At 28.0% G+C, this 27,539-nt stretch overlaps 4 protein-coding genes across 12 annotated transcripts; 2 read left to right on the top strand and 2 right to left on the bottom strand.

Moving 5' to 3' along the window:
* Window positions 1–28: 28 nt before the first annotated feature.
* LOC126838564 (serine/arginine repetitive matrix protein 2) lies at window positions 29–11,959 on the top strand. Of its 9 annotated transcripts, none has more exons than XM_050573078.1 (10): window positions 29–145; window positions 564–805; window positions 883–984; window positions 2,204–2,443; window positions 2,533–2,610; window positions 6,407–6,481; window positions 7,192–8,403; window positions 9,655–10,203; window positions 11,361–11,399; window positions 11,478–11,952. In XM_050573078.1, the coding sequence occupies exons 2-10, from the start codon at window positions 567–569 to the stop codon at window positions 11,584–11,586; spliced, it is 2,643 nt and encodes an 880-aa protein (XP_050429035.1). In that variant the 5' UTR covers window positions 29–145; window positions 564–566; the 3' UTR covers window positions 11,587–11,952. The 9 variants fall into 9 exon arrangements, 7 of the variants coding, with proteins under 7 accessions (XP_050429035.1, XP_050429034.1, XP_050429033.1 ...); XM_050573077.1 differs by lacking the exon at window positions 29–145 and adding an exon at window positions 175–480 and having other exon boundaries at window positions 11,478–11,951; XM_050573076.1 differs by lacking the exon at window positions 29–145 and adding an exon at window positions 175–501 and having other exon boundaries at window positions 11,478–11,951.
* Window positions 11,960–12,444: 485 nt separating this feature from the next.
* On the bottom strand, window positions 12,445–16,136 carry LOC126838252 (malectin-like). The gene is made up of 4 exons (XM_050572542.1): window positions 15,485–16,136; window positions 15,248–15,430; window positions 14,500–14,557; window positions 12,445–12,905 (listed from the first exon to the last, which is right to left on the bottom strand). Exons 1-4 carry the CDS (start codon window positions 15,821–15,823, stop codon window positions 12,661–12,663), a joined length of 825 nt encoding a protein of 274 aa, XP_050428499.1. The 5' UTR covers window positions 15,824–16,136; the 3' UTR covers window positions 12,445–12,660.
* A 2,087-nt stretch (window positions 16,137–18,223) lies between these two features.
* LOC126838481 (uncharacterized) lies at window positions 18,224–23,705 on the top strand. Its single transcript, XM_050572964.1, has 6 exons — window positions 18,224–18,452; window positions 18,511–18,628; window positions 20,922–21,121; window positions 21,438–21,566; window positions 21,639–21,785; window positions 21,845–23,705. Exons 1-6 carry the CDS (start codon window positions 18,393–18,395, stop codon window positions 22,274–22,276), a joined length of 1,086 nt encoding a protein of 361 aa, XP_050428921.1. The 5' UTR covers window positions 18,224–18,392; the 3' UTR covers window positions 22,277–23,705.
* LOC126838480 (replication factor C subunit 2) lies at window positions 23,170–27,446 on the bottom strand. The gene is made up of 7 exons (XM_050572963.1): window positions 27,152–27,446; window positions 26,985–27,096; window positions 25,635–25,843; window positions 25,009–25,204; window positions 24,731–24,940; window positions 24,536–24,649; window positions 23,170–23,702 (listed from the first exon to the last, which is right to left on the bottom strand). The coding sequence occupies exons 1-7, from the start codon at window positions 27,286–27,288 to the stop codon at window positions 23,589–23,591; spliced, it is 1,092 nt and encodes a 363-aa protein (XP_050428920.1). The 5' UTR covers window positions 27,289–27,446; the 3' UTR covers window positions 23,170–23,588.
* Between the last annotated feature and the right edge of the window lie 93 nt (window positions 27,447–27,539).

The raw sequence follows: 27,539 nt of genomic DNA, 5'->3' as shown, positions 1-27,539 counted from the left end.
GTGGTCTAACCTCAAAATATTTGTTATAGCCTACATAGTACATTGTATTGTACATAGAGCTACCATTGATATATCAACGTTATTTTTATAGAGTAGGGGGCCACCCTTTGAAAGTCTGAAGTTTGATTGGTTATTACATTTCCATGTAAGTATTACCACAGACCACTGTGGAAAATAAAAATCTTTTAAACCAGATTTTTATCTTCTCCCGTAGCTAAGTACAAATTTTGAATAAACAATTATAATTTAAATTTATTATTATTATTAATACAAATTTGTGATAAGTTTTTGTATCATAACTAATAAGTCTCGACTGTAATTTTAATATCAACAAAAACCATTATTATTTTACCTTAAACTTACCTAGGCTTTGATAGCTAAAATAATAGCGCTAGTGTTATGAGTTCTAACTATCTGATTAGTTAGTGCTTGTATTTATCCTAATTATTATATTCTGAACGTGCAGACACAAATTATTGAGTAGGTAATAATCAATAAATAGTAGGTAATACAGTTGTGCTAATATTTTAAACAAATTTATCAATTTTACTTAATATCTACAGATAATGTATAACGGAATTGGTTTGGCCACGGCCCGTGGTTCAGGTACCAATGGCTACGTCACACGAAACTGGGCTGCTATCAAAAAGGTTAAAGACCAGACATCATTCAAAACTGAAGAAGAACTAGCAAAAATTGATTCAGCCACTAATCGTCAACCTAATCAAGAGCTGTTAGACCACGATCGTAAAAGAAAAATTGAGTTGAAATGTATTGAACTCGAACAATCTTTGGAGGATCAAGGGTATATATTTCTAAATATATGTAAGATTATTAATTTAGCCTAACAAATATTTTATTTTGTATTTTAATTTCATGTAGTTATTCTCAAGAGGAAATTGTTGAAAAAATTAATACATTCCGTGTCACTCTGTTGGGAAAACAAAAATCATCAACCGAGTATGATGAATTTGGAAGACCAATGCAAGTATCTTTATTAATTAGACAATAATAAATTTATTAAGTAGTAATAACATTTTAGTTTAATCTAACATTAATTTAGTTAGCCATTTAAATAGTCCTTATTATTAATAAACTCTTTTAAAACTATAACATCTTTAAGGTACAGTTATTAATTAAATTATTCTTGCTTAAAATAATATTTTGTTTATAAAAATCAGGAAAATTAAAATGATTAAATCTATATTTAGTTATATGAGTATCAATTTTAAATTATTAAAATGATTTCATTAAACATCTTTATTGTATTTATTAAATTATGCATTAATGTACATGTAATGTATAACATACATAGGTATGACTGTACATAAGGGGAGTATGACCACACTAGTGTACAGCCCTGCATGGATCAATACTAGAATCCACCCTCTTTTAGTTGGCACACTGGCACCACCCTTCTCAGTGTATTGAGTGTGTTAGTGTTGTGAGTTGTTTTTTTTTCATTTTAGTTTTTAGATGATTATGACTAAACATTTTAATCAACAAAAACTAAATTAATAACTATGTGAAACATGAAAAAACCACAATATATGCCACCATGATTATATAACAAGTCTTCCAAATTTTATTGTGATATTAGAATATTAATTATATTAACATTAGTCTTCCATAAAATACAATTTACTATAGTATAAAACAAGTCTTCCAAACATAAATTATTGTGATAAATATATAATAATTTTTTTTTAAATAATATAATAATAATGGCAGAACCAAATAAAATTATTGAACAACAATGTTTTAAACGAGTATGGAGCAAAACATTAAAATCTGTCCTTAAAAATCCAAATAATACTTTTATAATGGCTGAAACAAAATCTGTCGAACAAGTCAAAGATAATACTAAGAAAAAACGAACCAGGCGACGTCGAAAGAAAAAAGTTAAACAAAACTCGTTATGTGAAAATTGTTGTACTGAAAAATTAAATAAAATTGGCTGTCTGTTACCAACAAATATTGCACAAGGAACACTATTTCTTCATAATTTACCTTTAAGTTGCCCCAATACAGTATATTTCAATGGACTACATTTCACTGATTTTAATGCTTTTCAATCATTATCAAGGTAAATTTAATCAGTGAAATGTTAACATATTTGTGTTATGAAAAAATAAATACTAGTTTTAATATAAAATATTATTGCTGGTAATTAATGTTTTATTGCTTGTTATTGTTTTTATAGTGTGAAAGACACTCATCAATATGCTGATGAACAACTAAAAAAGAATGCCAGACTACGAGATGCTTTTGGTATTTCTGAATTTTTCATCGAAGGTTCTAGTTTAGACCCAGAAAGAAAAACTAAAGAAGCAGCGCTAGCTCAGTTGAAGGCATTGCAGGTGGAACAAACAGTTGTGCAAACACAAATTAATGACACTGACACTTCAGTAAACAAAGATGGTAGCCCAAAAGTTGAACTACTGTAAGTGTTGTAAATTTTATTTCTTAAAATATTCTTTTGAAGAAAAATTTTGATATGTGCACATAGTCAAAAATATTTTATTATTTTAGCTCCAAGAGTCCAAAACATAAGAAACAAAAGAAGAAGAAAAAGAAAAATAAATCATCAAAATCTCATAAAACTGATAAGTATGTTTGGTTAAATATTTTTTTTACTATTAAAGTAATTGTGTTTTAATTACTTAATTATTTCTACTAAGTTGATGATCAAAGATTTTTTTATTTACTTCTGTTAAGTATTAATAATATTTATTCTTTTTCTGGTTTTCAATCTAAACTAGTTGGCTGCAGCTCTACCTCTCGGTCTAAATTAAAATTCTTCTGTTCTCGAAATCATTTCAGTCACATGTCTAAGAATTTGTCGCATATATTCACTTTTTGGTCGTCCTCTTTTGAATTAACTTCTTTTATGTCACCTTCAATAGTTAATTTCAACAAAACATCATTTAGTGTTATCTATCACATTATTACTTCTATTTTTTTATTATTTGCTATAATTTGTTTTTCCTTTATTCTCTTCAATACTTGGTCAGTTATTACTTTCTCCCTCCCTACAATCTTGAGTGTCTTACGGTAACCACACATTTAGAATGTTTCCAATTTTCACAATTCTACGGTACTCACTGGCCAGGTCTTATTTAGGTTTAGTGCTACAATCCACATGTTTGCCTTTGTTAAGTTTTTTCTAGTATTCAGTCCTATACTGTTATAGTCACTAATAGATTATTTAGTTTCTCTGTAATGCTACTCAGTATAGTGTTGCACTTGTTCAATAGGATATCTGTTTATAAATATGGTAAGCCATCTTGGATGAGTTTTACCCCCATAGATTTAAGGAATCTCTTAGGTTTTTTGTAGCGAAATATGTAAATCTTTCTTTTCTTAAGTGTAGAAGCCATCAGCAAAATAAAGTGCAAATACAGTTTGCCTACCTATTCTATTCATACTAGTACAATTATTTTATTGCTTCTAAGATGTTTATAACAGCTTTTTTGACATTAAATTTTACATTCTTAAACATTTTATTCTAAAATACATCGTTGAATGCCTTTTCAAAATCAACAGAGGCCACCAAAGTATCTATATTTCTTCCAATTTGTTTTTCTATTAAAATTTATATTCCAAAAACCAAATCAGTCTATCCCTAAATTGAATGTATTGCATTCTCTAAGTTGGTCTTTTTTGACGTAATTAACATCTATGAGAAGGCTGAGTGTTGTATGCTCTTCATTTTTCATTGTTACAACTATTATTTTTTTAGTTATTAATAATTGATCTATTTTGATGTAAATTTGTATCATTTTTGTTTTAATATATGATATTATTTACATTATATCTTACTATATCTTTGATTCTATTCCATTTTTCTTCTATCTTTTAGTTTTGATATTTTATTTGAGGTCTACTAGTTAAAAATTAGTTAATTTTGTTTTTATACTAAAATTTGTCCTAGTTTTTGTGGGTGGAATATATTTTTATTATGGTAATATTGGTATTTTAAGACTGTTTCTTTCTATATTTTATTCTTTTTATATTCAAAATAATTCGCACCCCTATGTATCCATCCATTGATCCTGTATGTACAAACCTATAGTTTTCGGTATTGATTTCCTTGGATTAAGCCATCTTACTTCATTTATCTCAGTAACACCAAGATTTATACTTTTAATTTCTAATTTAAAATTTTTTGATTAAACCACATTCTCAAAGATACAACATTCAACTTACCTATACTCTTTCATCTTATTTTGTATCTTTAAGCAGTCTCCACCTGGAAATCCGATTATGAGACTATTTTATGTCTGGAATCATTGAAGCAATTTTTACTGCAAATATTAGATATTTATATTATATTTTGGTTTCCGTTTTTCTTTATTAAGATAACTACCATATCTGCTTATAGCAATTTGATATGCCAGTACTGAAGTAGCTGCTGCACCCCTCAATACTTACTCTTATAGTCATCTCATATGACATGCAGAAATTACTTCGCGTCTATCGTTTCCCACCAACCCAGAGTTATAATAATATGTGTGTAAATAATATTTATTTACCTTTGATCATCATTTCCCTTCTTTTTTAATAGTTGTTACACAATGTAGATACAATAAAAACTATATTTTTAATTAGGCAATTTGTTGATTACTGTTTAGTTAAACTGATTAAAGGATATTAAACTATATAGTGGTAAGTTACAATGTTTTCCATACAATAATTTTTGTTTTGGTGTGATTTTCCATGCAGCATTATGATGTTCTACTAAACATATATGATAATACAGTATTAATAATTACAGTATTTTTGTTTAATATTAATGACAAATAATTAATATCATTCCATAGTTATTGAAGTTTAGTAAAATATTAATAATAAAAATTCCAAAGTTGGTAAGTTTATAGGGTATGACACCAAAATATAAGTTTAAGTTAAAAACCTATTTTATTTTATTAATTTTTTTTTTTTTATCAACAAAGTCATTGTATATGGTTGATTATTATAACAATGCAATTTTTTATTAATTATCCTGAGACCTGAGTTTAAAAATTGATTAAATGCAAAGGTAGACTGGACTACTATTCTAACATTTTTTCTGTAAGTTTAGCCATTGATGAAATAACAAAAAAAAGAATTTTATACAAAAATTGACTTCAGTGACCTGTTGTACTAACTCACCAGTGTAAGATACAGTTACATCGTAATGGGCACTTCTATAGAACTCTTAATTATCAGTAATTTGCGACCTTGAACGATATGATAGCACAAAATGCCGCTGAGTTATAGAAATTTACAAAAAAAAATCTAAATTTATACGTTATTTAAATACTTCTCACGTTATGGGAGAGTACTTAATATTTAGGGCTCATATTTTCAGGGAATTTTTTTTTTGGCATTTACAACAAAATTTTAGGATGGGAGCTAAAAAAAAAAATTGTTGCAAAAAAAAAAGCACCCTACTATATATTATAGTGCTTAGTCAATTGTCATGAATCATTATATAATTTTATAAAGTATCAGTAAAATCTATAAAATAAAATGTTACCAACTTAAATCTAAAACAACAAGGTGACTAACATAGAGTCAATTTGATAGTAGCAATGATTTTAAAATATACAGATGTGCGGTACTATACATAAAAATGGTAACATTTTTATGTGGTATTCCCTTTCTTAAACTATGACGAGGATACCTCTGCTGCCAGCGCAAATTCATTTCTGTTTTTTTATATAGCATCGCTTCTCGGTATATTTTAAAAAAACAATGCTAATACTAACAAATAACTTGCTTAATTACTCATGAACTGGTGTTTAAGTAATACTGTAACGTTAAATTTCATAATTCTGACTGAATATGCAGTCTTACCCCATACATAGTGATTTTGGACAAGGCTTAGAGTCTCTAATTACAGCTTATGCCATTAGTCTAATTTATAAATTATATAAAAGTTTACAAAGTTAGTTTTTCATACAAAATTTAAAACCAATAGCCTTTCAAATTTTCTTAAATTTCCCTCGGGGGCTTTTTTAGTCCACCCATAACCGGATAACTATTTTACAGATATAAAAATAATTTAACTTTTAAAAGAAAATTAATAAAATTTTACTATTTCATATTGTGTAAGATTTTTACCAGTATTACCTTTGAGAATTAATTGATGTTAAAAATACCAAGAACTGAATTTTAAGAAATTGTTGTACTTATCATAATAAATTAATAACTTAAGCATTTTTAAAGTTTAAGAAAAAATAATTATATGGTAATAGTTTTATTTATCAGCCATACTTAAAAAACAAACACCTATATCAATTTTTTACTTATTATATTATACTTTTATTATTCATCATTTTTTAACAACTCAATATTTATTTTATTTTATTCTTTTATTTGTAAATAAAAGAAAATTAATTCAAAGGTTTTTTTTTTATAGAGAAAAAAGTGTTGATAAAAAGAAATCTAAGAAGCATAAAAAGAAACACAATTCATCTAAAGAGAACAGTCCAAGGTAATTACTAAATTCTTTTGGTTTATATGTTAATTTGGTTAACTATTGTTGGAAGCTAGATAATCTATGAGTTTATAGCTACTATAAGACCACCACCTTCTGTTTAGCAAACATAACTTAATACACACTTCTATACTTTAATTTAAATGTTACTTTTGATTTATTTGGTAAAAGAGTAATTTAAAAAAAAAAAATTTTTATCCAAAATTGGAATATTTAGTTTTTTAATTTATTTGCAAAAGCGCAAGGAGAAAGTCTTGCTATCTTTTTCAAATTGAAAAATTAAAATTTTCCATTTTAATTAAATTCAAAAAAAAAAATTCTTGAGGAAGTTTTTAAAGTTAAGCAAGAGATCTGAAATTTTGAGGATTTTTTTATTTGAATAAGATACCATTGGTAAGCTGTAGGAAATCTATTCAATTGTTGAAGTATTACTGAAACCTTAGTAATTTAATTCTTACCATACCATAGTTAAGGGATTAAAATAATTTGTATGATGGGAGGGAAGAAGATGTAACACATCATTGTTTTAATAGTTAAAATAATTTTGTTAATATTAAATTAATAAAGGTAAGAAATCCGCTTAGATTTAAAATGTAACTTGACACATGAAAATTAAACATCCTAATAATAATTTGAGAGTACAGATATTATAATATATTATTTATATTTAGTATATTATTAACCTGGACTAATAAAATTTTTTTCAGTGTTGAAGAACCTAAAGTTGATAAAAATTCTTCAAAAGTTAAATCTAAGAATGATGATGAAGAATTGAAAAAGACCAAGACTGAGGAGAGTAATAAAAAAGTTGTGAAAGAGTCTGATGAAAATCATAAGAAAAACTTTTATGAAAAAAGTCATAAAAATGAACATAATGAAATAGAAAACAAATTTAAAAGTGATCGCGAGGAAAGCAACAAGAAAGATTCCAAAAAAGAGCGTTATAAAAATTCCTATAAGGATATTAAGCCTAGCGAAGAGTCAAACAAGTATAAATCTAAAAATTTGTACAATTTAAAACATGATACTGTACCTAAAAATAAAACACCAGTAAAAGATTGTGATAGATATAAAGAACGAGGACAAAATAGATCTAAAAGTAGAACACCAGTTAAAAATCGTGATAAATATAGGGATCAAGGTCAAGATAGATCTACAAGTAGAACACCGATTAAAGATCGTGGTAGATATAGAGAACGAGAGTATGATAAATATTCATACAGACATCAAAAATACAATAATGATATAAAATCAAATAAAGACAGAGATAATAATGATAAGAAATATGACAGAAATGATAGGAAATACAGTTCAAAAAAAAGCGTGAGCCCTATTAAAAAAAATAGAAAACAACCACCTGTGCTACGTGAAAGGTTAACTTGCATTGAATCTGACAGTGATCATTCCTGTTATACACCTCCACCTAATATAATGAACACTAGTATTAAGACAAGTCAATCCAAAGCAACCGAAGATAAAGAAATGAAAAGTACTAAATACACATTTTCGCTAAAAGATGGCAGTGAGGATAGTGTAGTAGTAAGTAAATCTAATGGACGATCAGAAGAATCGAAACGAACTTCTAAAAATGATGGTAAAACGGTGATTAATGACGAAAAACTTGACTCTCGTAAAACTTATGAGAAATTAGATAAGAAATCAGTAGAGTCTACTGGAGATGGTGATTTCGAAGAAGATATTGATCTAAATATAATTAAAGAAATTACAACTGAAAATATAAAAAAAGTTTTTGAACTTCATGAAAAACAAGAGCAAGCTTTGCTACATTTAAAGAAGAAATTGATGGAGAAAAAAAATATAAAATCGTATTCTAGTTCAAGCGACAGTTCAGATGAAGAGCCAAAAAAAAGTAAAGCTGTTAAAAGAACTCATGTTAGTGATTCTTCTTCAAGTGCCAGGTGCGTACAAATCATTATATATACACAATGTTACAATTTAACGTAAGTCACTCATTTCCTTAGAAGTGATTTATGTAATTGTACAATATTATATAACCATAAAATATTTACCTTTTTAGTATTTTCTAGTGCTCTATCAACTTTTGTAACTTAAAAGGTAGTATAAGTATTTAATTCAATTTTTAAATTAAGAATTAATTGTTAAAAATGTTGATTGGTTTTGGATAATTATTTTTAGTTATTAAAGTTTAATATTTAGGATGAAAGGTGGAGTGAGGTAGAGTAATGAGTGCAAGTCAAAATATTACTACACTCCAGCCTTTCTTCCATCTTCAATTTTAAATTTAAATAACTTTAAAAGTAAATATCCAAAACTGCTTATAGACCAGTCAATATTTTAAGAAAATCATTCTTAATTTCAATCGCAAATGTTAAAATATATACGTCAACATTTTAAAAGTCGATAGAGCTCTGGAAAATACTAAAAAAAGTAAATATTTGATTGTTATATCGTTCTGTACAACTACATAAATACATTTTTAGTATATATAGCAGGCCCGATTCTATAACTGGGCAAAATGGGCACTTGCCTAGGGGCGCAAGGGTTTTGGGGCGCGTAAAGGGGAGAAGAGGGATAAAAACGGGCCTGTTATATAGTGTACATATATGTACACTGTTTTTAGAAGGTTAATATATATACACAAGAAGATGTATGTAGATATGTGGCACTACAGGTATCGTGGTTGATTTTCATAGTACTGCGAAACAAATGTTGGCTGCTTCCACCTTGCACAAGCTCTGCTTAATAAATGGTTGTAATAAGGGTGTGTTGAAAATTAAAATTAATGAAAGAAATATATTCATTGGGTCCATACCCAATGGATATGGCTGCACTCAGGTGTGTGAATTAAAATTTTGTAGAAGCAAAAACTTTCTTTATACAAACTATTATTGGGCTAAATTGAGTTTTCTTGGGGTTGGAAAAATTGGTTTATGATATGCTTTTGAAGGCTGTACCATTGTTTCCCAAGGCGTCATGAAGGTTGCATGTGTAAGAACATTTAATGAGGAGACTCTTTCTATGCCCCCAGCATTAACTTAAATTATACTAATTTTAAAATATTGTCGATAAATATCTATTTAGCTTAATTTTGATAATATTATTAATTAAACTTGTATTCCTATAAAAATGTACAACCAACCTACCAGTTTTTTTTATTTTCAAATTATAAAAAAATAATATTATTTTAGCGATATGAAGAAAAAGAAGAAAATGGCCAAACGTTCACAGTCAAGTAGCAGCAGTAGTTCAAGTGATTCTAGTGCCGATCAAAAGCGCTCAACAAAACATTTAGTAAAATCTTCTAAGAAAAAGTCAACAGTGTTACGTGGAAGAACCAAAAGAAGTACATCCCGGTCTCCAACTAGGTCATCTAGCTCAAAAGAACGATCACGAAAAAAACGGGCTTCTTCTAGTAGCGACTCCAGTCCAGAACGTAAGCGCAAATCATCAAAGCGCAAACAATCATCACGTAGGAGAAGAAGTAGTGACAGTAGTAGTTCTTCTAGTAGTAGTGATGACTCTTGGACATCATACAAAAAAAAAAGGAGAAGTTATTCTACGAGTCATTCAACATCTTCTAGTAGTTCATCAAGTAGCCAATATTCTCGAAGTTCTAGTTCAAGTGGAGATTCCAGCAGTAGCTCATCATCTAGTCGTAGTTCTTCAAAGTCTCGATCAGCTTCTATACCTAGACGACGGGGTTCGCCTAGTTTTATGGATAGAAGAAGAATAACAAGGTAATTTTATCATTTTATGTGTGTTATTTATCAGTTTTATTTTTAATTGAAACATTTCAAAGCTAAATTTAATTTGTTCATATTATATCTTAAACAAAAACTATTATGTTCAATTTTTTTATTTATTGTTCAATATAAATACTGAAACACAATAGTAAAATTATGTTCCTATCTCATTTTAATTATGCTCGAATCACAATGTGGATCTTGAGACTGGAACACAGGTATCAGGCTATCTGTTTAAGTATTTCTTTTTTTTTTTTTTGTGTAATTTATGTCCAGTGTGTATAAAATAGCCTTTGCGTAAATTCTAGTTGTGTCCTAATGGGTTTTTTTTTTTTTTTTTTTAATAATTGAATAATAAGTTAATTATCTAAATATTTGATTATGAATGTTTATTTGTTATTTAATAATACTTTGTAGAAATTCCAAAAACTAAGTATAACATATTTGACAACTTATTGGCTTATCTTAGATTTGTTACTATGCTTAAACGTTTTGAGAAAAGTGTGATTGGAATGAAATCTCTACTAAGTATTTTACAATCATTTTTTTTAGACAAACTGGTATAGCATTAAAAATATTTATTCATGATTTTAGAATATTACACCTTATATATATATACATATATTTACGAAAAGGTTAAAAAATGTTTGCTAATTTTTTTTAATGGCAAAGCTAATCATTTTTTGATTTGACTATTTTATTATTTATATTTTACTTATGTGCTTAAAATATCATATTATTTGTAGTAGATTATTTGTATGCATGATTATATAGATGTATATTTATTAATAAATATTTGAAGAAAAAAATGTGCGATTTTAATTTCTTTCAACTTATGTAATATGTTATTGAAAATCAATAAAATCATAAATGCAAAATCGTACGAAAAAAATGCACTATTTACCGTTTGTGATTACTCAACATCTCATCACGTTGCTCACCAGTCATAGAAGTGCAGTAGACTTGCACTTTCACAAAGAGTTACCTACTACCTTAGATTGTTGAAAAAGTACATATATTACTAAAGTATACATTTGTATTATTATTATTATTTTATTATATTTATATTTTTAGCTTTCAGATAAATCATGCATTATGTATTGTTATTTGTGTGCGTTTGAAGTTTTGAAACTTTTTTTCTTATTATTTAGTCTTGGTAAAGTTTTATTGTTAGCAGTTTTTTCAAGCTGGTAAATATTAACATTTTATTTTCACACTTGTATATTTTATAAACAGTGCTGAAATAACAGCGCAAATTATTTTTATAGTGCCAGAAAAAGACCAATTCCATATACAAGGCTAACACCATTTTCTACCAATTCTGATACGGATAGTGTTATCAGCGTGCATGATTCGCCTTTGGTGGAAAATCACTAATTGGGAACTAACAATACAACTTAGTAATTAATAATTATTCATGGCTTGTTTTAGTGCAATAATTTTATGTTAACAATTGTTAAAGTGTGAATTAACCAGTAACCCACATTCCACAATATTAAAACAATCTAGTCAAAAGAAAATGTCATTGTTACATTCCATAATATTTAAGGCCATTACTCATCAATAGTCTTGACGTTAACTGAATCTAGTCAATTTAATTTTACGTTTGTACTTTACACTTGTGATATTTTTTATTTTTGACAGACAAAATACAATATTACATGATAATGTTGACCAGTAATCAAAGTTACTTCATTTTACTTTTTTTATGGAATTACTTAAGTGTTTACTACTATTTTATTGTTTGGCTGATATTTATTTTGAAAAATGTATTTGTAAACTTGACATTTTTAGTCAGACCTATAAATTAAAAGTATTATCCAATATCACAGTTAATTAAAAAATATTTTATAAGAAAATGCTTGTTTTTAAAAGATTTTTTTATATAATGATTAGTTTTATTATAATATAATTAAAAAAAAATAATATAATATGCTCCAGTGCAGAAGCATGTAATGTGAAATAAAAATAAAATACTTGAGTATTGATTTAATATAAAGAATATTTATTTACATTGTGTTAATTAAAACCACATTTCTATAGTTATTAATTTATTATTAAAATTATACTATAGTAATTATCTGTATGAGTAGCATACTACTTTTAAAACAAAAACAGTCTTATTACATACACTCATAATAACCTTCCAAAGTAGGTTAAATAACTATATATATATATATTATATATTATATATTACACATTTTACACAAATATTTGCTCAGTTCTTTTAATTAAAAAATAAGATTTGTGTTATTAATTTTAATGCTAAGAAAAATTCAAACTTGTCTAATAGAAACCCGTCATAATAATAAGGTAAAATAATTTATGTAATCAAAGTATCATGTATGCAATATACGTTTGTATTGTTTTTTTTAAAAATAAATATCTACATATAAAAAGAAAAAAATGTATAAAATACTGTTCTTAATAAATTGTAAAAAAATTGTTTTTTTAAAGTTTACAAAGAAAAACAAGAGCTACAAAAAAAGCTCCTAATGCTATTAAAAAAGGAGCATGTTTCATATTGGTGGATTCATAAGGATCAGGAGATCTGGGACCACTAGGATACCTAGCATGTTGTGTTAATTTTATATGATCTTTGTCATTAGCTACAACATCATCAAACTCTTTATATCGCTCATTATGTGATTGTGGCGATTCAAATCCGGAATGCATGTCCGGTAGTATTGGTATATCTGTAATAAAGAAAACTTGATAATAAATACATACAAGACATGAAATGTGTTTGTCAGCGCAATCAGTTTGTTAAGATGTTTACCAATAATGTACGTTTAAAAGGAGTGCGTTTAGGCATACCTCAACCACTGAAATTTGAAAATATGGTCGTTTCAAAATTAAATTTTAATAGATTTATTATTTTTTAGTAAGAAATTGGCTGAAAATCGATAATTTAACAATACTTATTAAACTTAAAGCTTTAGCCCCATAAGTACTCGTATAGCCAGTAGGGTATACAATGGTCTGGTAGGTTACCAACATTTTTTTTTTTTTTAAATACAAAATTATTCTTGTATTTTTTAATATGTTAGCTACAACTTACAATGCAGAAAATCAATTTATAATACTAAGTTTTCAAAATATTGAAGAAGAAAAACGTACAAATTTTACTTGTACACTTTAGCAACATTGCCTAATGGGGATTAAAAATATTTGTTATGAGGAAATTATACCCTCATTTTTTTAGCACAAAAATCTAATCACGCATGATGAGTTTTATTCAGGCTATAGTAGTAGCAAAAACATCTTTAAAAAAAATAGAAGATAACATAATCATGATGATAGACATTTATTTTTAACAACATCATGACGTAATAAGTTCAATAATGAATGTAACAAAATAAGATACCTCATTTTGATAATTGGTATTTTTGGTCTAAAACCATCATAGACCAAGTAAAACATATTTTGCTACTATGGTCTGACAAAATAATTAATGTGACTCTCTTAGGCCCAGCAAACACGGTGCAACTGTTTTGGGACTAAGGTTGCAAATCAGTTTCATTCTACAACTAGTTTACAGCCAAAACAAAACTTTTATATGAAACATTTTGCACACCGATAACACTGATTGTGGATCTGTTTGTGTTATCTATTCAAACAGTGCAGTTGGTTTTTCGGTTTGTGCTATTTCTAACTCAGATTCAGACGAGGAAGACATCATTAATTATTATCAATACCGCAGAGTACAGAGAAAGCATTGGGTCCATCCATACATAAAGAGAAATATGAACCCTAGGCTGTTCGTAGCAGCAAAATAACTGTCTCAGACAGACAGAAAGTTTATAGCTTTTTACAGAATGTCAAAAAAATCTTATCTGGAATTGGCAAGGATGGTTGGCCCTTTCATAGAGAAGATGGACACAAAATGAGTGAATGTGTGCCTCCACCTAGCTAACAAATTTCAAGTTCAGTTCTTAGTCATTAATGTTGACAATAACAATTAAAAAAATGATCAAAAACAAAAAACCTCGTAGTTCAGTGCAACTGAATACCAACCCAACTGCAACCGCGGAAAACAATTGCGCACAACAGATTTGAAACGGATTGCAAACTACTCTCATTCCAATCGCCTCGTGTGCTGATCCCTACAACTTTACGTTGGCAAAGTCCCAAAACAGTTGCATTGCGTGTGCTGAGCCTTAAAGATTGTTGAAACTGTACATTAAGACTATTTTAAGTAAACATAAGTGTCAATATTTTTTTTCTTCTTAGTGAAAGGAATTTACTAGTTTTTTTTAAATTTATATTCCAAACATATTTTGGTCTTACCTGAGATTTTGCCTCTGATTACAAGTATAGCATTTATTTTAGGATTATCACGTTCCCCCTAAAAATAAAATACAAATGGATATTATACATTTTAACAACACATAATATTTTCCGTTTTTATTTTTTTTTAAGTGCTTTTACTAAAGAAAAAATATCACAGCACTGCAATTACATATAAAACGTTATTTTTATATTATAATGTCAAATAAAATTTTAGTATTAAATAAATAAGGAATTATTTTAAACTGATTCCCACAATAAAATGTATAGTTCCCTCGCCACAATCAGGCTGTAAAGTTTTGGACCACAACACAAAAACAACGATACTGGAACTTTGAAAATTGTTTTTCTCAGTTTGAGAAAAATGAATTTCATCTTTTTTGCTTTGTTATCTTCAAATGAAGGTAATTTTTTTTAATCATTTTTCTTTGAAAACATTTGTTTTTATAAAAATGGACTTAACTGGATGTTAAAAGCTTGAACCCTTCAATTTTTTTACTCAAACTCACTACATGAAGAATTTGGTATCATGGGTAAGACACAAAAAGACACAATATTGTATAACTAATACCTGCTGCTTGGCTATGCATGAAAGTCAATAATAAATTAATAAAATAATAAAATTCACAATATTAAAATTGAAAAAACAACTAGTATTATAATAAAGTGCTAACTGTGTGGTTATGATGTAAACACGCAAATTAGTAAAACACAATTATAAAAGTTAAAACTATTTTACAATACATACTTTTATGAAGTCTACTCGAACCATATTAGATTTAATTTCAGATATCTCTCCTCCCCAATACAATGTAGAACCGACGACGTTAAATTCTATAATTTCATCATGAGCTGTTCCAAAACCAACTCGTTCAAAAATGTCTAGTTGAGGTACTACTATATGATGATTATTTAGTACAACGTCGAATACCTGAAATAAAATGTTATGAGCATATAATATACTTTAAAAGAGAGTGACAAGTACCTTTAATCCACCTTTAGTGAAGTAAACCTCACTGAATTTTAATACCATCACGTAGTCACCATCATACTTAATTGGTATATCATACCCAAATGTTGTATGTGAATATCTTTCAGTCTGGTAAAGTATTTGGTCATGATGCTGAACTCTTTGTATTGTCAATTTTTTTCCATAGTCAGACTCTGTACCCACTGTGTTCAAATCTTTTTGAAACAATATACCATTGCTATCTACATGTCCGTCGCCACCAGCATTGACGGCGAGTATTATATCATCCTTGTCTAGACACCAACAGGGTATGGGTGCATTAAAATAAAGCAACAACACTAGCAGCGACCACATTCTACTATTAAGGGTTCTTCCACGTTTAGCGTTTAATAACAAACCGTTACGTTCGTAAAAAGATCATTTCTGTCGGTGAAATCGGCCGACAATCGAATTTTAATAGGTTATCAGAGATAAGTTATAACAATACAAAACTAGTGTCGCTGACGTGTTCATTTTATAACAACTACATACTAATGATTAATGTCACTAAGCAAACAAACAGTAAAATTCGGTAAAACTCAGATTATAATAACAATTTACAAACAAATTTGAAAATTGTCTATGTATAATGTATATTGTATTATAATAAGTAACATGTCTGTGTGCGTTATCAACATTTTCTACAATCTGATAACCACGACGTTTTATGTACACCAATTAGACCATGAAAAGCGTAAATACAAAACATGGATACGGAACGTACCGGTTGACGGTTCAGTTGGTCACGCTGTTTGTTGGAGTTACGCATTGATAAAAAATAATATTGCGTTTATTACCTAATTATTTGAAAATTATTTAAGAGGATCGCATGTGACTGTTTTTAAGGAGTTGGTATAGTCAAAATTTAAGGAAAAAAAGAGGTTTTATAAAATGTCGAACATGTCAATACATTTACCGATTAATTTTTATAGGCTCCAAGGTATAATTTTAAATTTAAATAATTTGTTCTATGAGCAAAAGCCATTTTGGTTTATTTTAGACCAAAATGTCGACTACCTACATAATATGAAAATGTTGACTAGTTTTAATAATTAAAGTTATTTTAATCTACACCCATTACACTACCGCACTCTAACTCCCATCTTAGAGTTAAAACTTAAATAATTAGAAAAGTAATTATCCAAAACTAGTTGTCGACCAGTCAAAATGTTCAGTAAATTATTCTTAATATACTGGCTATCTTAAAATTAAAAACATTAAAATAACCAAAAAAATAAATAAATAAGTAAAAGTTAAGAACAATACAAATCGCGGTGTAACGTTACACTAATGAGTATAAATAAATTAAAAAAAATATATTCACTAAAATAAAAGTTATTTCATTTGTCCGGTCTTTGTGGGACATCCGTCACCTTGATGGTGCGCATTTCATAGACAAAATTACTGTAAATTAATTATAATTGTATTATCATTTATCATTGATAATAATCATAGACATCTATACCATGGCTTAAATATACAAGGTTATTGCATATCCCCACTTTATTAAATTATCAATTCATAAAATGGCAGCGTAAGGGTACATCATTGTTTTTGATAAATTTATAAATAATACCTTTATAAAATAAATTAATTTGATTGGCTAACCATTAGTTTTAGTTGGTTAATGGGTGGGCCCAGAATGGGCCCATGCACTCAGACCTACAAGTCCATTGTGCACACCCTCTCACCGAAGTCCTGTTTCACATAGTTTGTCATGCCCATGTCCTGCTTAGTTAATAACCTTCTAAGTTGAATAGTCCCGATTCCTTTATAAATCTCAATAACTCTTTTTGGCTAACCCTTACGCTGCCGTTTTATTTTTATCGTCGAAAATTTCGGTGAAGAAGGGGTAGAAATACAATAACCTAGTATATTTAAATCATGATCTATACTAAGCAGTAAGCAATAACAACGACTTGGATGTATTTGGAAATCAATTTAGTATATTTATTGGAATTACTGGGAGTTAATGCTGCTTATTTAATTATTTGTCTATAGTGAGCGTTGGCGGTTTCATTGAAGAATGGAGAATCCAGTGCTTAAAATAGGTACCGATTACGAATAATTATAATGACAAAAGCAAAAAAAAAAAAAAGTGCTCTAAAATAGAAAAACCGCAAAGTCCTAGTTCAAAAAAAAAAGTTAGATTTTGTAATTCAAGAAGATTTGCAAGTGTTAAGAGTGGGAAGACTGAAAGGAAGTGTTTTTGTTTTTAGCCTATGCATCTTAAACCTTAGAAAATAACTTCGAGTTCTCACATGGATAGATAGCGAGTTAATGTTGGTGTTAATAACTTAAGGAGTAGTTATGCCAAGAAGTAAAATGTTCATGTGTCAAATCTACAAATTAATGGAATAACCTGCACTTTCGCACGCACTATTGTTGTATCAAATGAAAAATGTCTATAATCTATGATGATTGAGACGCGACTCGTGTGCGCATTGTGCAGACTGCACTCTGGTGTCTGTAATAATGATGCAAATCAAAATCTTACCAGTTAATAACTTGCCATTCAAATAACTATTTTTTAAAATAAAAAATAAAATAATATTTCACTTTGCTTACGTATTATTGGGTTGCTTATACTTAATAGTTCTTACGTGACGTCACACGTGAGCAGCAGTGACGTGATAGCCGTGTACAAAATACAGTGTAATCACCTTTCGTAATATTAATATTATCATTGACTAATGACTATGTAGTCACCTATAGATAGTGCATATATTATCAGATGCCTAAACCACTTTTTTTTTTACTGTTCACAACACAACACGTTAGAAAAGATTTGTTTTTTTTAATTATTGGGATGTTTTGACTTATATTGATAAAACAGTACTTGTAGGTAAATCTGATTTCAAAAGCCATATTAGGAATAACGACAATGACATCTTCAAAATTATGTTTAAAAAATCGTAATAGAATAAAAATTCCAAATTCAAAGGTAATATTTGTTATACAAATAAGTGCAACAGTAAGTTTTATTATTTTATTGTTTTTAGATATTAGAAAAAGATCAAGACCATGACATGTTTTTGTCAAAACTAAATAAGGCCTTTTGTTGTGAAAATTTTAATACATTTCCACTGAATACTAGTTTGGGACGTCTTCCGCTATCAGGTATGTTGAACTTATATTTTAATGTATCAAAATTCTTGTATCAGCCTTGTTATTTTATTATTCCCCAAGTATCTATTGTTGGAGTATAAATTATTTAAATTTATAGTTTTTTTGGTATTAGAAAAAAGTAATAGAATAGAGCAGTCATTAATATATTTAGGCCAGGGTCATGCTATCATCTTATTTTTATAACACAGTGCTATTTAAGTTTTTACTTTTTAGACTAGGCTTTAGGGGGATTCTCATTTTTTTTGTTCCATCAAATTAAAATGTTAGTTTTTAAAGGTAAACTAACGTTATTAAAAATTAATTCTAGCTGCCTTAATATCTGTAAATGTAGCTTACAAGTACATTATGAATTTATACAAGTGAAAGAACTGTGTATATTTATTAATAACTTAAGTCTTAGCAATGCAATTAATGAACTTGTATTATGCTGATCAATGGGTATAAACTCTAATTAAGGTTATAAAAGCACCAAACCTAACCAAAGAGGGGTCTCAGTGTTCTATGTTTTGATTATGAGTTTCCGGACAATAATAATTTTTTCCATCATTTTTTATAATTAACTTTCCTTTTAGTTGTTAATATAGCATTGAACAGTTGACCTATGCAAGTTAATTTGTTTTGTAATTATTTTATTTATGCAATTTCATAAGTTGTGCATATAACTCCTTCAGCATATTGGTCCTTATTACAAATGTAGCATGTTTCCTTATCTACTCAAAAATAAAAAACAACACTTTGGCTGGCTAAACAAAGAGCTTAAGTTTTTTTTTTGTTCAGCATAATAAATTTACTTTAAACTCATTTGTTTTAACACTTTCCATTTATATAATTAACAGAATAATTATTTTAATAAAGTTTTTTCCATGAATAAATATAGAAAATGTACTTAAGTAGTTTATAATTATTATGTAGTAAATTTAAACTATTTTTGTTAATACAAAAAGAACAATGAGAAACGTATACACCTGTTGGATTTTTATCAGTTGAAAACTGTTTTAAATTTTAATGATACTATATTAAATTATTTTGTGTCAATATATTAAAAGGTATTATTCCTGTAATTAAATAAAAAAATGTTATACAATTTGATAACTTATGTTTTAATATATTATGTTCTTTGACCAATAGTTGATACGGGTGGCGGGTGCCTCGCCGTGTCGTGTGTTGAATAATAAAACGGATGCTTGATATTACGGTTGTTTTTTATTATTCAGAGGTTTTAGGTAATACAATAAGTAACGGTGAGGGCGGGACTCGCATAAGTTCGCCTCTCACGCTGGGGAAACGGGCACTATGTACCTCACAGTTATAGTACTATATTGTCCTACCGGGGATACAGAAGTGTGGGGGATGTGTTGGGGTGACTAGGAGGAAGGTAGGGCAGCTTGAATAAGCGCCTACGGACTCTAGTCACCGGGAGGAGAGCGCAACTTTAATAAGTGACTCTGTATTTTAAGAAGGCCGTCCGGCCTTCGATGTGGAATCGTCAGTGGAGCCGTGAGAGCTGTCGGCACGTCTGCTGCGGGTGCCGCTTCTGTCGGTTCCGCTGCTGCTGGGGTCGCTGTGGTTACTGCTGGTGTCGCTTGCTACTGCTGGTAGACGCTGGCGGTTGATAGTATAGGTGTCGGCTTCCAATTGATCCAGTGTATAAGATACCTGGATGGTTGGAAGAAGACTGTACTGATTATGGGATTGCGGTCGGTATTTATGCTGTTCTCATAAAAACCCCGCAATCCCATTGGTCGATTTTTTGTTACTGGTTTTCTGTCGTTGTGTTTACTGTTCGGTACGGCCGTGTGGTGTGTTGCTCCGTTACATAGTTTTAATTTAATATGTTTGGTGACTACCAGTTCTATTCCCTTTATTGCAGCCAATTTGTTCTCAAATTCTTTTCTTTAGTGTAGACTTGTTTTGTTCATTTTTTTTCTTCTTTTTCTCTCCTAAACATTTTTCTGTCTCCTGTTCTAATCTCTCTAGTTACATTTTTTTTAAAGTTTATGATGTTAGAAATTCACTTGCTTCTTAATATTAATTCTTCTGACCAAAACCTATATTTTAAATGTATTATTAACTTTCCTGTACTAATTCACTTGACTTTTCAAGTTTAGCGAACCATAGACAGGTGATATCTCATTCTTGACAAACCTCCTTTCTGACAAAATTGATTCTCCTATACCCTCCTCAATTGTAAATTGTTAAATTTCCATATATATATATATATATATATATATATATATATAAATTCACAATCTCAATTTAATTTTGATTTATTTTTTTTTTACAGAATTAGCAAAAGAACTTAAAACTGGGAATTTGATAAGTAAATTTGAAGAGTTTGAATATTATACTGATGGAGAAGATGAGTCACCTTTTGTTTACACATGTTCATTCGTATTGGCTATTATGTATTTTGAAAGATTGAAAGTGTCTAATCCAACATACTTGAGATCAATAAATTCGTCTGAATTATTCCTTATATCATTAGTAAGTCAATTTTGTTGTTAGCAATTGAAGGGCACAGGAGAAAAACAGTAGTTGTCACATTATGAAATTTTAGAGTATAGCAAAAACAAAGTTTGAGAATTCCTCTCCCTTTAACACAAGAACAAAAAAATCACATTAAATCCTATTCTAATAATAAATGTATTTATTTAAACAATCTATTAACATAAATAAAAAATAATAATGGCATAAATCGAAAAAAAAATTTTCATAATGTGACTACTACCGTTTTTCCCCTGTGCCCTTCAATTTATATACAAGTTGTATGTTAACAAATGTTTGTTAATATGTTTTATAGCTAGTGGCAAGTAAATATTTACATGATGATGGTGAATTAGATTCGGCAATTAATAGTGAATGGGCTACAGCATATGGTATAAGCCTTAAGGATATTAACCAAATGGAAAAAGAATATTTATCTGCAATGGTATATGCTTAAATATAATTATTATAACTGTTTATGTTTTGTCTAATATACATTTATTGTGTTTAATAATAGAATTGGGAGTTTTACATAAGCGAAGAGGAATATTCTAAAAAGTACAATGAAATAATTTTTGAATTATACAGTGATATAAAAAAATCAAATTCTATTCTCATTAAAATGTTCCTGTTGATTTCAAAAGTTACACAGACTATAAGAAAGGTTTGTGAATCAATATATCTTATATTAGTATTTTCTCATAGTATTTGTTTTATTTTCAGTTATATCGAAAGAAGGTTTTGCGTCAGAAAATTAAACAAATGATTGCTATGTCTACAGTTATAACGGTAGTTACTGCAACAGCAGCTATGCAATTGAAAACCGATCCATTAAGTTGGAGTACACATTTGGCAAGAGATTTGCAAAGAGAAATTAAGACTGATCCAAATTATCCAATAATTCCTTCTACCCATTTAAATCCTACACCGACAATAAAGCGTGTTGATAATACCGCTAGTGATCTGATACCATCCAAATTAACCTTATTGCTCAACCATTTAATGCTGATGAATATATGTTTATCATATAAACATCAGCTATCACCATATAAAACTGTTTTAGAAGAAAGTTTTAATAGTGGATATCGAAATATTGCAAATTTGAATGATACAGTTTTTTTAAATAAATTAATACCTGCAAATTTTTCATATTAATGACATTTGTGAAAATCTGAAGTTTTGAGTTAATATATTTTATTAATATATTAATAAAATGTATAATTTTATTTATTAATATTCATTAAGACATTCTTTAACGTGTTCTCATTAATTTAAATGTAAGCTTAAATAAGGAAAATATATTTTTGTTTAGTTTTTACAAGAAATTAATTTATTAAAGCACGATTGTGTTATCCTTATTTCTATTACATTAATATATTACTATATTAGAATATTTTTCTAAGATATTATTTTGGAAAATATTTTTCTAACCTTTCAAGTAAACAACCAAGAGTATATGATTTATTTAAAGTTTTTAAATAAAAAGATTAAAAGCACACATTCAAATTGAGCAGGTTTAATTTTTTCAACATCTAGAATAGAACACACTTGTGGGTAATTATTACCAAAAAAGTAACACTAAGCTATATATATATATTTGCTTATAGCTTATAGCCTTATGTTTTAAATTAAAATTGTGAAATGAACAATTTATATAAGCAACACTTAATAGGCACAAATTGGGATTACCCCTTTTCCTTTATAAGTTAAACGTACAGGCATAATATCAATTTTCAGTTGTCAGATTAATGATTTAAATTATACCAATAATTTAAAAACATTTATCCTAATTCAAACAATGCATAAATTATTAATTAATTATTTTATTTCTTTAAAACAAAAATAAAGTTATATTTAAAAAAGTATAAGAAATTTAAGTTTTTTACTCATTGTTTTAAAAATCAAATCGGTATGACTACATTTATAGTTTCCAACTGTTTGAATCAATTCAAGTAAATGTAAAAATTGATTAATTATTAATTTATTTTTTTCTAATAAAGTGAAGAAATTAAAAAAGTTAACAACTGATATATTGGAATGCTAATGTTTTGTTTTTATATTTTTTCTAACATGAATATACGACATTTAATTTTTTTTACAAAACTATCTTAGTTTAATTATCAAAATATTCGTATGAAGCTTTTGGACATAATAGCTTATATCCAAGGGAAGCTTTACACCTCTTTACGCAAATAATAGTATATTTTTTCAATTTTAATATGGTTTAATTTTTTCTACGGAAAAACAACAGCAAAAATAAATGATAATTTAATATAAAATATATGTTTGTAATGCAGATAAGAGTATTAAACAATTTATACTTGGAAGTTTAATATTTGATTTTCAAAATTTTTATGGTTTTAAAATACCATATTTTAATAAATAATTCAAAATTATGTTGGCTAGTAGTAAAATATTATTTAATTTTAAATCACTTATATGCTAAAAGGTATAATTATAATTGTATTTAATTCTCATTTTCTGATTTAGAAGCAACTGTGCATAACTTGGCCAATAATCCCGATAACTGTAATAATGAATTCATTCCTTCAACAATTCTTATATGTACCTTGCCAATTTCCTGTAAATATAAATTTTATTCATTAGTTATTGTATAGACTAATTCAGCTAATATTAATAAATAACATGTATTGACTGACGTATACAAGCTAAAGAGCAAAAACAATATTTTTGTTAAAATCATTGTTTTTTTTATCATATTGGTATAAATAACAATTTTTTAATTGATTGTACAATATGATTATTGATTTTGTGTAATAGTATCATGGCTATACAACTTGACGTAAATGCTATTTACAGATTGTTAAGACTGGTACTAGTGGTTCAAGCCTATGTGCAATTACATCCCCTACCAAAAATATGAAAATTAAATAACTATACATATTATAATACATAAGAATTAAAGTACTTTCTTTATATGCCAAAAAATTCATACAATTTAATCAATGTAGAAATAGAGTAATAAACACTGCTGAGATTTTCTGACTAATTGTGGCTCAGCATCGCATAGAGAGACAAAGGTAATTTGGACATGTTTTTAAATCTTATCATTTTGCCCAAACTAGCTATATCTCTCTCTTATATTATAATATGTAATGTTTGATTCATCTTAATACATTGTTGGTGGCTGATATGCACGGTCCATATTATTATCAAGTCTAAGCTATAAACATCTATTTTTATTATTGTTATTTGTTAAATATACAATGTACACAATCTGCAACTGAAGACTGTTTAACGACTAAAGAGGAATTACACGTCTAACAAATGATTTGTTTTTTCTGGAAAAAGCTTCGATTCCAAAGTGTTAAATGAAATTTTAAATATTTTAAAAAATATTGTGTATGAAAGCATGAATATATATTTTAGAATAAATATTCCTCTAGAATTTACCTGAACAAATTTTAATTTTAAAGACTCTTTAATTTCTAAATGTTTGGTTACTCTAAAAATATTTGTTATGATATCTTCTGGTGCGTATCCCAGTCGCCATAAATGAGCCATAATCTGTTTAGGTATAAATAAAAATACAATTAATGTAACAATTGGTAAGTCAAATTGTAAACACATCATTTTAAAAGCAAGTACTTTATATGCTTTGGAAATATTTTTATCTACACATTCCAGTAACATTTCTTTGACAAGTAATGGATGTGGTTCATCACAAACTTTAAAGACATTAGCGCTATCGACATGTCGAAAACCATTCCAAGTAGATTGTAAATTATTCAATGCCTGACGCATATCTCCTTGAGCTGTGAATACAACAGCTTCCAAGCCATCTGCGCTGTAAGAAACCTAATAAAATATGCAAGTTAAATACATACACTTGTGCTCTTGCCTATCAGGTAATTAAAAAAAATAACCTCTTCTGCTTGGCAAACTTTTACTATTTGAGTCATTATTTCTTGGTCGGAAAGTTTTCCATATCGCAACATAGCACAACGTGATTGAATAGCTTCGATAATCTTATCACTGTTATTGCAGGCGAGAGCAAATCTGGTTGTATTACTCCACAATTCCATTGTACGTCTAAGAGCTTGTTGAGCTCCATCAGTCATACTAATTATAAATAAACATAATATTTTTACATATATATTTCATGTAAATATGCAAGATTTAAAATGTGACTATTTAAGCCAGCAGTGCAAACAGAAATATTTTTCGGGGTGGGTTACTAAAATAAAAATCAAGAACATATATTTTTAACTATGAAATGAAAAACTTTTTATGTTGACAGGTTTGTTGTGTATACAAATATTCTATTAAAAATAATTTCTGGATACCCAAATTTATTATATATTTTAACAGATATATTATATTGGGGTAAATTTTTACCCCACACTAGTAAAAGTGGTATTGAGTTAATGGCTCTTTTATTTTAATTGTGTAGTTGTAAGCTGTATACTGTATGTACTCTTACGACTTTACCATATGCTTTTTATTTTTAATACTCATCTATCCTCTTATAGTTATTGTTCAAAACAACTACCTATCTGCTTCATCTAAAATAATGATTTTATGTCTTCCCGGTGGCAATGTGACCTTTTGCTGTGCAAACATTTTGATTTTGTTTCTTACAGTATCTATCCCACGGTCATTTGATGCATTTAATTCAAGTACACCTTCTTTAAAGGATTTACCCAAAAGTATCCGTGCGAGAGCTAATATAGTTGTAGTTTTGCCAACACCCGGAGGACCCTAAAAAATTTTTTAAAAAAATGTTAATTTATAAATAAAAATGCTTATAATATTTAAATTTATGAAAGCCTTATCCTTCCAGCAGGCGCACTATTGTAAAATATACAACATCAAATAGCTATTGAAAAGAGTGTATGTATGTTGAAAGGTTAAACAAATTCATAATATTTATTTTTTTAATTTTCTAAATTCTTTTCAATGTACAGGTGTTTGTTTGATTAGTAAATGTTATTTTATCACTTTTAAAGTCTTTTTTATTTTAAAAGAAAAGTACCATTTTCCAGTAAAACATTCTGCCTGGTGCTGATGTTCCTAAAAATAAATCTTTAATTTTATATAAATACCTACCTAATTTACAAGTCATTAGTATCATTCTAATAATTAAATATTTTGTTAAAATAAAATATACTATACATAAAACCAATACTTTTATAAAATTAACTTAACTACATTAAGGCTATTGGGCACTGGCCAATTTTTAAAGAGTTTTGTATAGGTAATATTTAAGAAAAAAGTAGTTTAATTAATTTTGACCATGTCAATTAATTTACCGGTTAATTTGTATAAGCTTCATGGTATTATTTTTAATTTAAATAATTTTGTCTATGAGTAAAGGCATTTTAGATAATATAATATACATTTTTTGTTCCATCGCACAGGCTGAACCAGTGATCCAAAAAGTAAGCTGAAAATAGATTTGAATTCGCCATGAAGTCTACTTGACGTTGGTCAGAGTACTTTTTTGATAACTTATTCCAACTATGTAAAAAATACATTACATAAAATTCCAATTTAAAAATCAAATTTGAAAAGGGTTAAAATTAAAAATTGAAAAAATACTCCAACCGATCTCAAGTAGACTTCATGCCGAATTCAAATCTGTTTTCAGAAGTCTTATCGCTTCAATACAACAATCAGACCGATTGAAGTTAAATGGGTAGTTTTTGATGGAAAAATTGGCCGGTACCCAATAGCCTTAATCAATTATCAGTCTCTGTTGTATATTTAATACGCATTTATAAGCTGTACACCAAATTAAGCCAAATGCAATAACTAGAAACTAATAACAATAATCTGAGCTACACATTCAAGTCTATTATGATAATTATTTTTTATTTTAGGTAAAGTTTGCTTTACGTACAGCAATAATTATGTTAGGTACATTTCCACAAGTGGAAAATTTTTCTAGTCGTAACACAGTCTCTTGATTTCCAACAATGTCCATGAATGTTTTGGGTCGATACTTTTCTATCCTGTAATGAACAAACCAATAAATTAATTTGAATAATATAATTTACAAAAACTTACCATGGCATGTTGAAATCACTTTTTCTTTTTTCTTTGGATGGCTCAGTTGTTCCATTTGTACCTGAAGAACCTTCCATTGGGTCATTTTCGCTGACAGTATCATTTTCTGATCTAGAATCTACTTCCATAGTCTCCATATTTATCGGTTTTTTTAGTTTAATAAAATAATGTATACATAAATAAATGTGCTACATAAATAAATATGAACAATATAAACGGGCAACCGGCAACTGGTAAGTGGCAACCCTCAACAGCAGCAGTTCTCGTGAGGTTGTGTTGTTATCGAAAAGCGGGAAATTTGATTTCCATTTGATAATAACTCATTAAGTGATAATACTATCACAATTTTATCAACTATAAATTATAATGTTTTTAGTGAAAACTGAAA

This window comes from Adelges cooleyi, unplaced genomic scaffold (assembly GCF_023614345.1).
Source record: "Adelges cooleyi isolate 19-005CV unplaced genomic scaffold, UGA_ACOO_1.1 ACOO_flye_CR_arks_rails_tigmint_CR_PRNA_30, whole genome shotgun sequence".
Classification (NCBI taxonomy): Eukaryota; Metazoa; Arthropoda; class Insecta; order Hemiptera; family Adelgidae; genus Adelges; species Adelges cooleyi.
Note: the sequence above shows the minus strand (reverse complement) of the source record. Positions and strands in the feature narration are given on the sequence as shown.

Bases quoted from the DNA above. Each gene is read 5' to 3' on its own strand.
- LOC126838564 (XM_050573073.1), top strand. From the start codon at position 1,725: ATGGCAGAACCAAATAAAATTATTGAACAACAATGTTTTAAACGAGTA. The intron at 6,482-7,191 runs GTAATTACTAAA...AATTTTTTTCAG, and splicing joins TCTAAAGAGAACAGTCCAAG to TGTTGAAGAACCTAAAGTTG. The intron at 8,404-9,654 runs GTGCGTACAAAT...ATATTATTTTAG, and splicing joins GATTCTTCTTCAAGTGCCAG to CGATATGAAGAAAAAGAAGA.
- LOC126838481 (XM_050572964.1), top strand. From the start codon at position 18,393: ATGACATCTTCAAAATTATGTTTAAAAAATCGTAATAGAATAAAAATT. The intron at 21,567-21,638 runs GTATATGCTTAA...GTTTAATAATAG, and splicing joins AAGAATATTTATCTGCAATG to AATTGGGAGTTTTACATAAG. The intron at 21,786-21,844 runs GTTTGTGAATCA...TTTTATTTTCAG, and splicing joins TTACACAGACTATAAGAAAG to TTATATCGAAAGAAGGTTTT.
- LOC126838480 (XM_050572963.1), bottom strand. From the start codon at position 27,288: ATGGAGACTATGGAAGTAGATTCTAGATCAGAAAATGATACTGTCAGC. The intron at 27,097-27,151 runs GTAAGTTTTTGT...TGTTCATTACAG, and splicing joins AGTGATTTCAACATGCCATG to GATAGAAAAGTATCGACCCA. The intron at 25,844-26,984 runs GTACGTAAAGCA...AAAATTTTTTAG, and splicing joins TACCTAACATAATTATTGCT to GGTCCTCCGGGTGTTGGCAA.
- LOC126838252 (XM_050572542.1), bottom strand. From the start codon at position 15,823: ATGTGGTCGCTGCTAGTGTTGTTGCTTTATTTTAATGCACCCATACCC. The intron at 15,431-15,484 runs GTACTTGTCACT...ATTTTATTTCAG, and splicing joins TCACTAAAGGTGGATTAAAG to GTATTCGACGTTGTACTAAA. The intron at 14,558-15,247 runs GTATGTATTGTA...TTTTATTTTTAG, and splicing joins TTCGAGTAGACTTCATAAAA to GGGGAACGTGATAATCCTAA.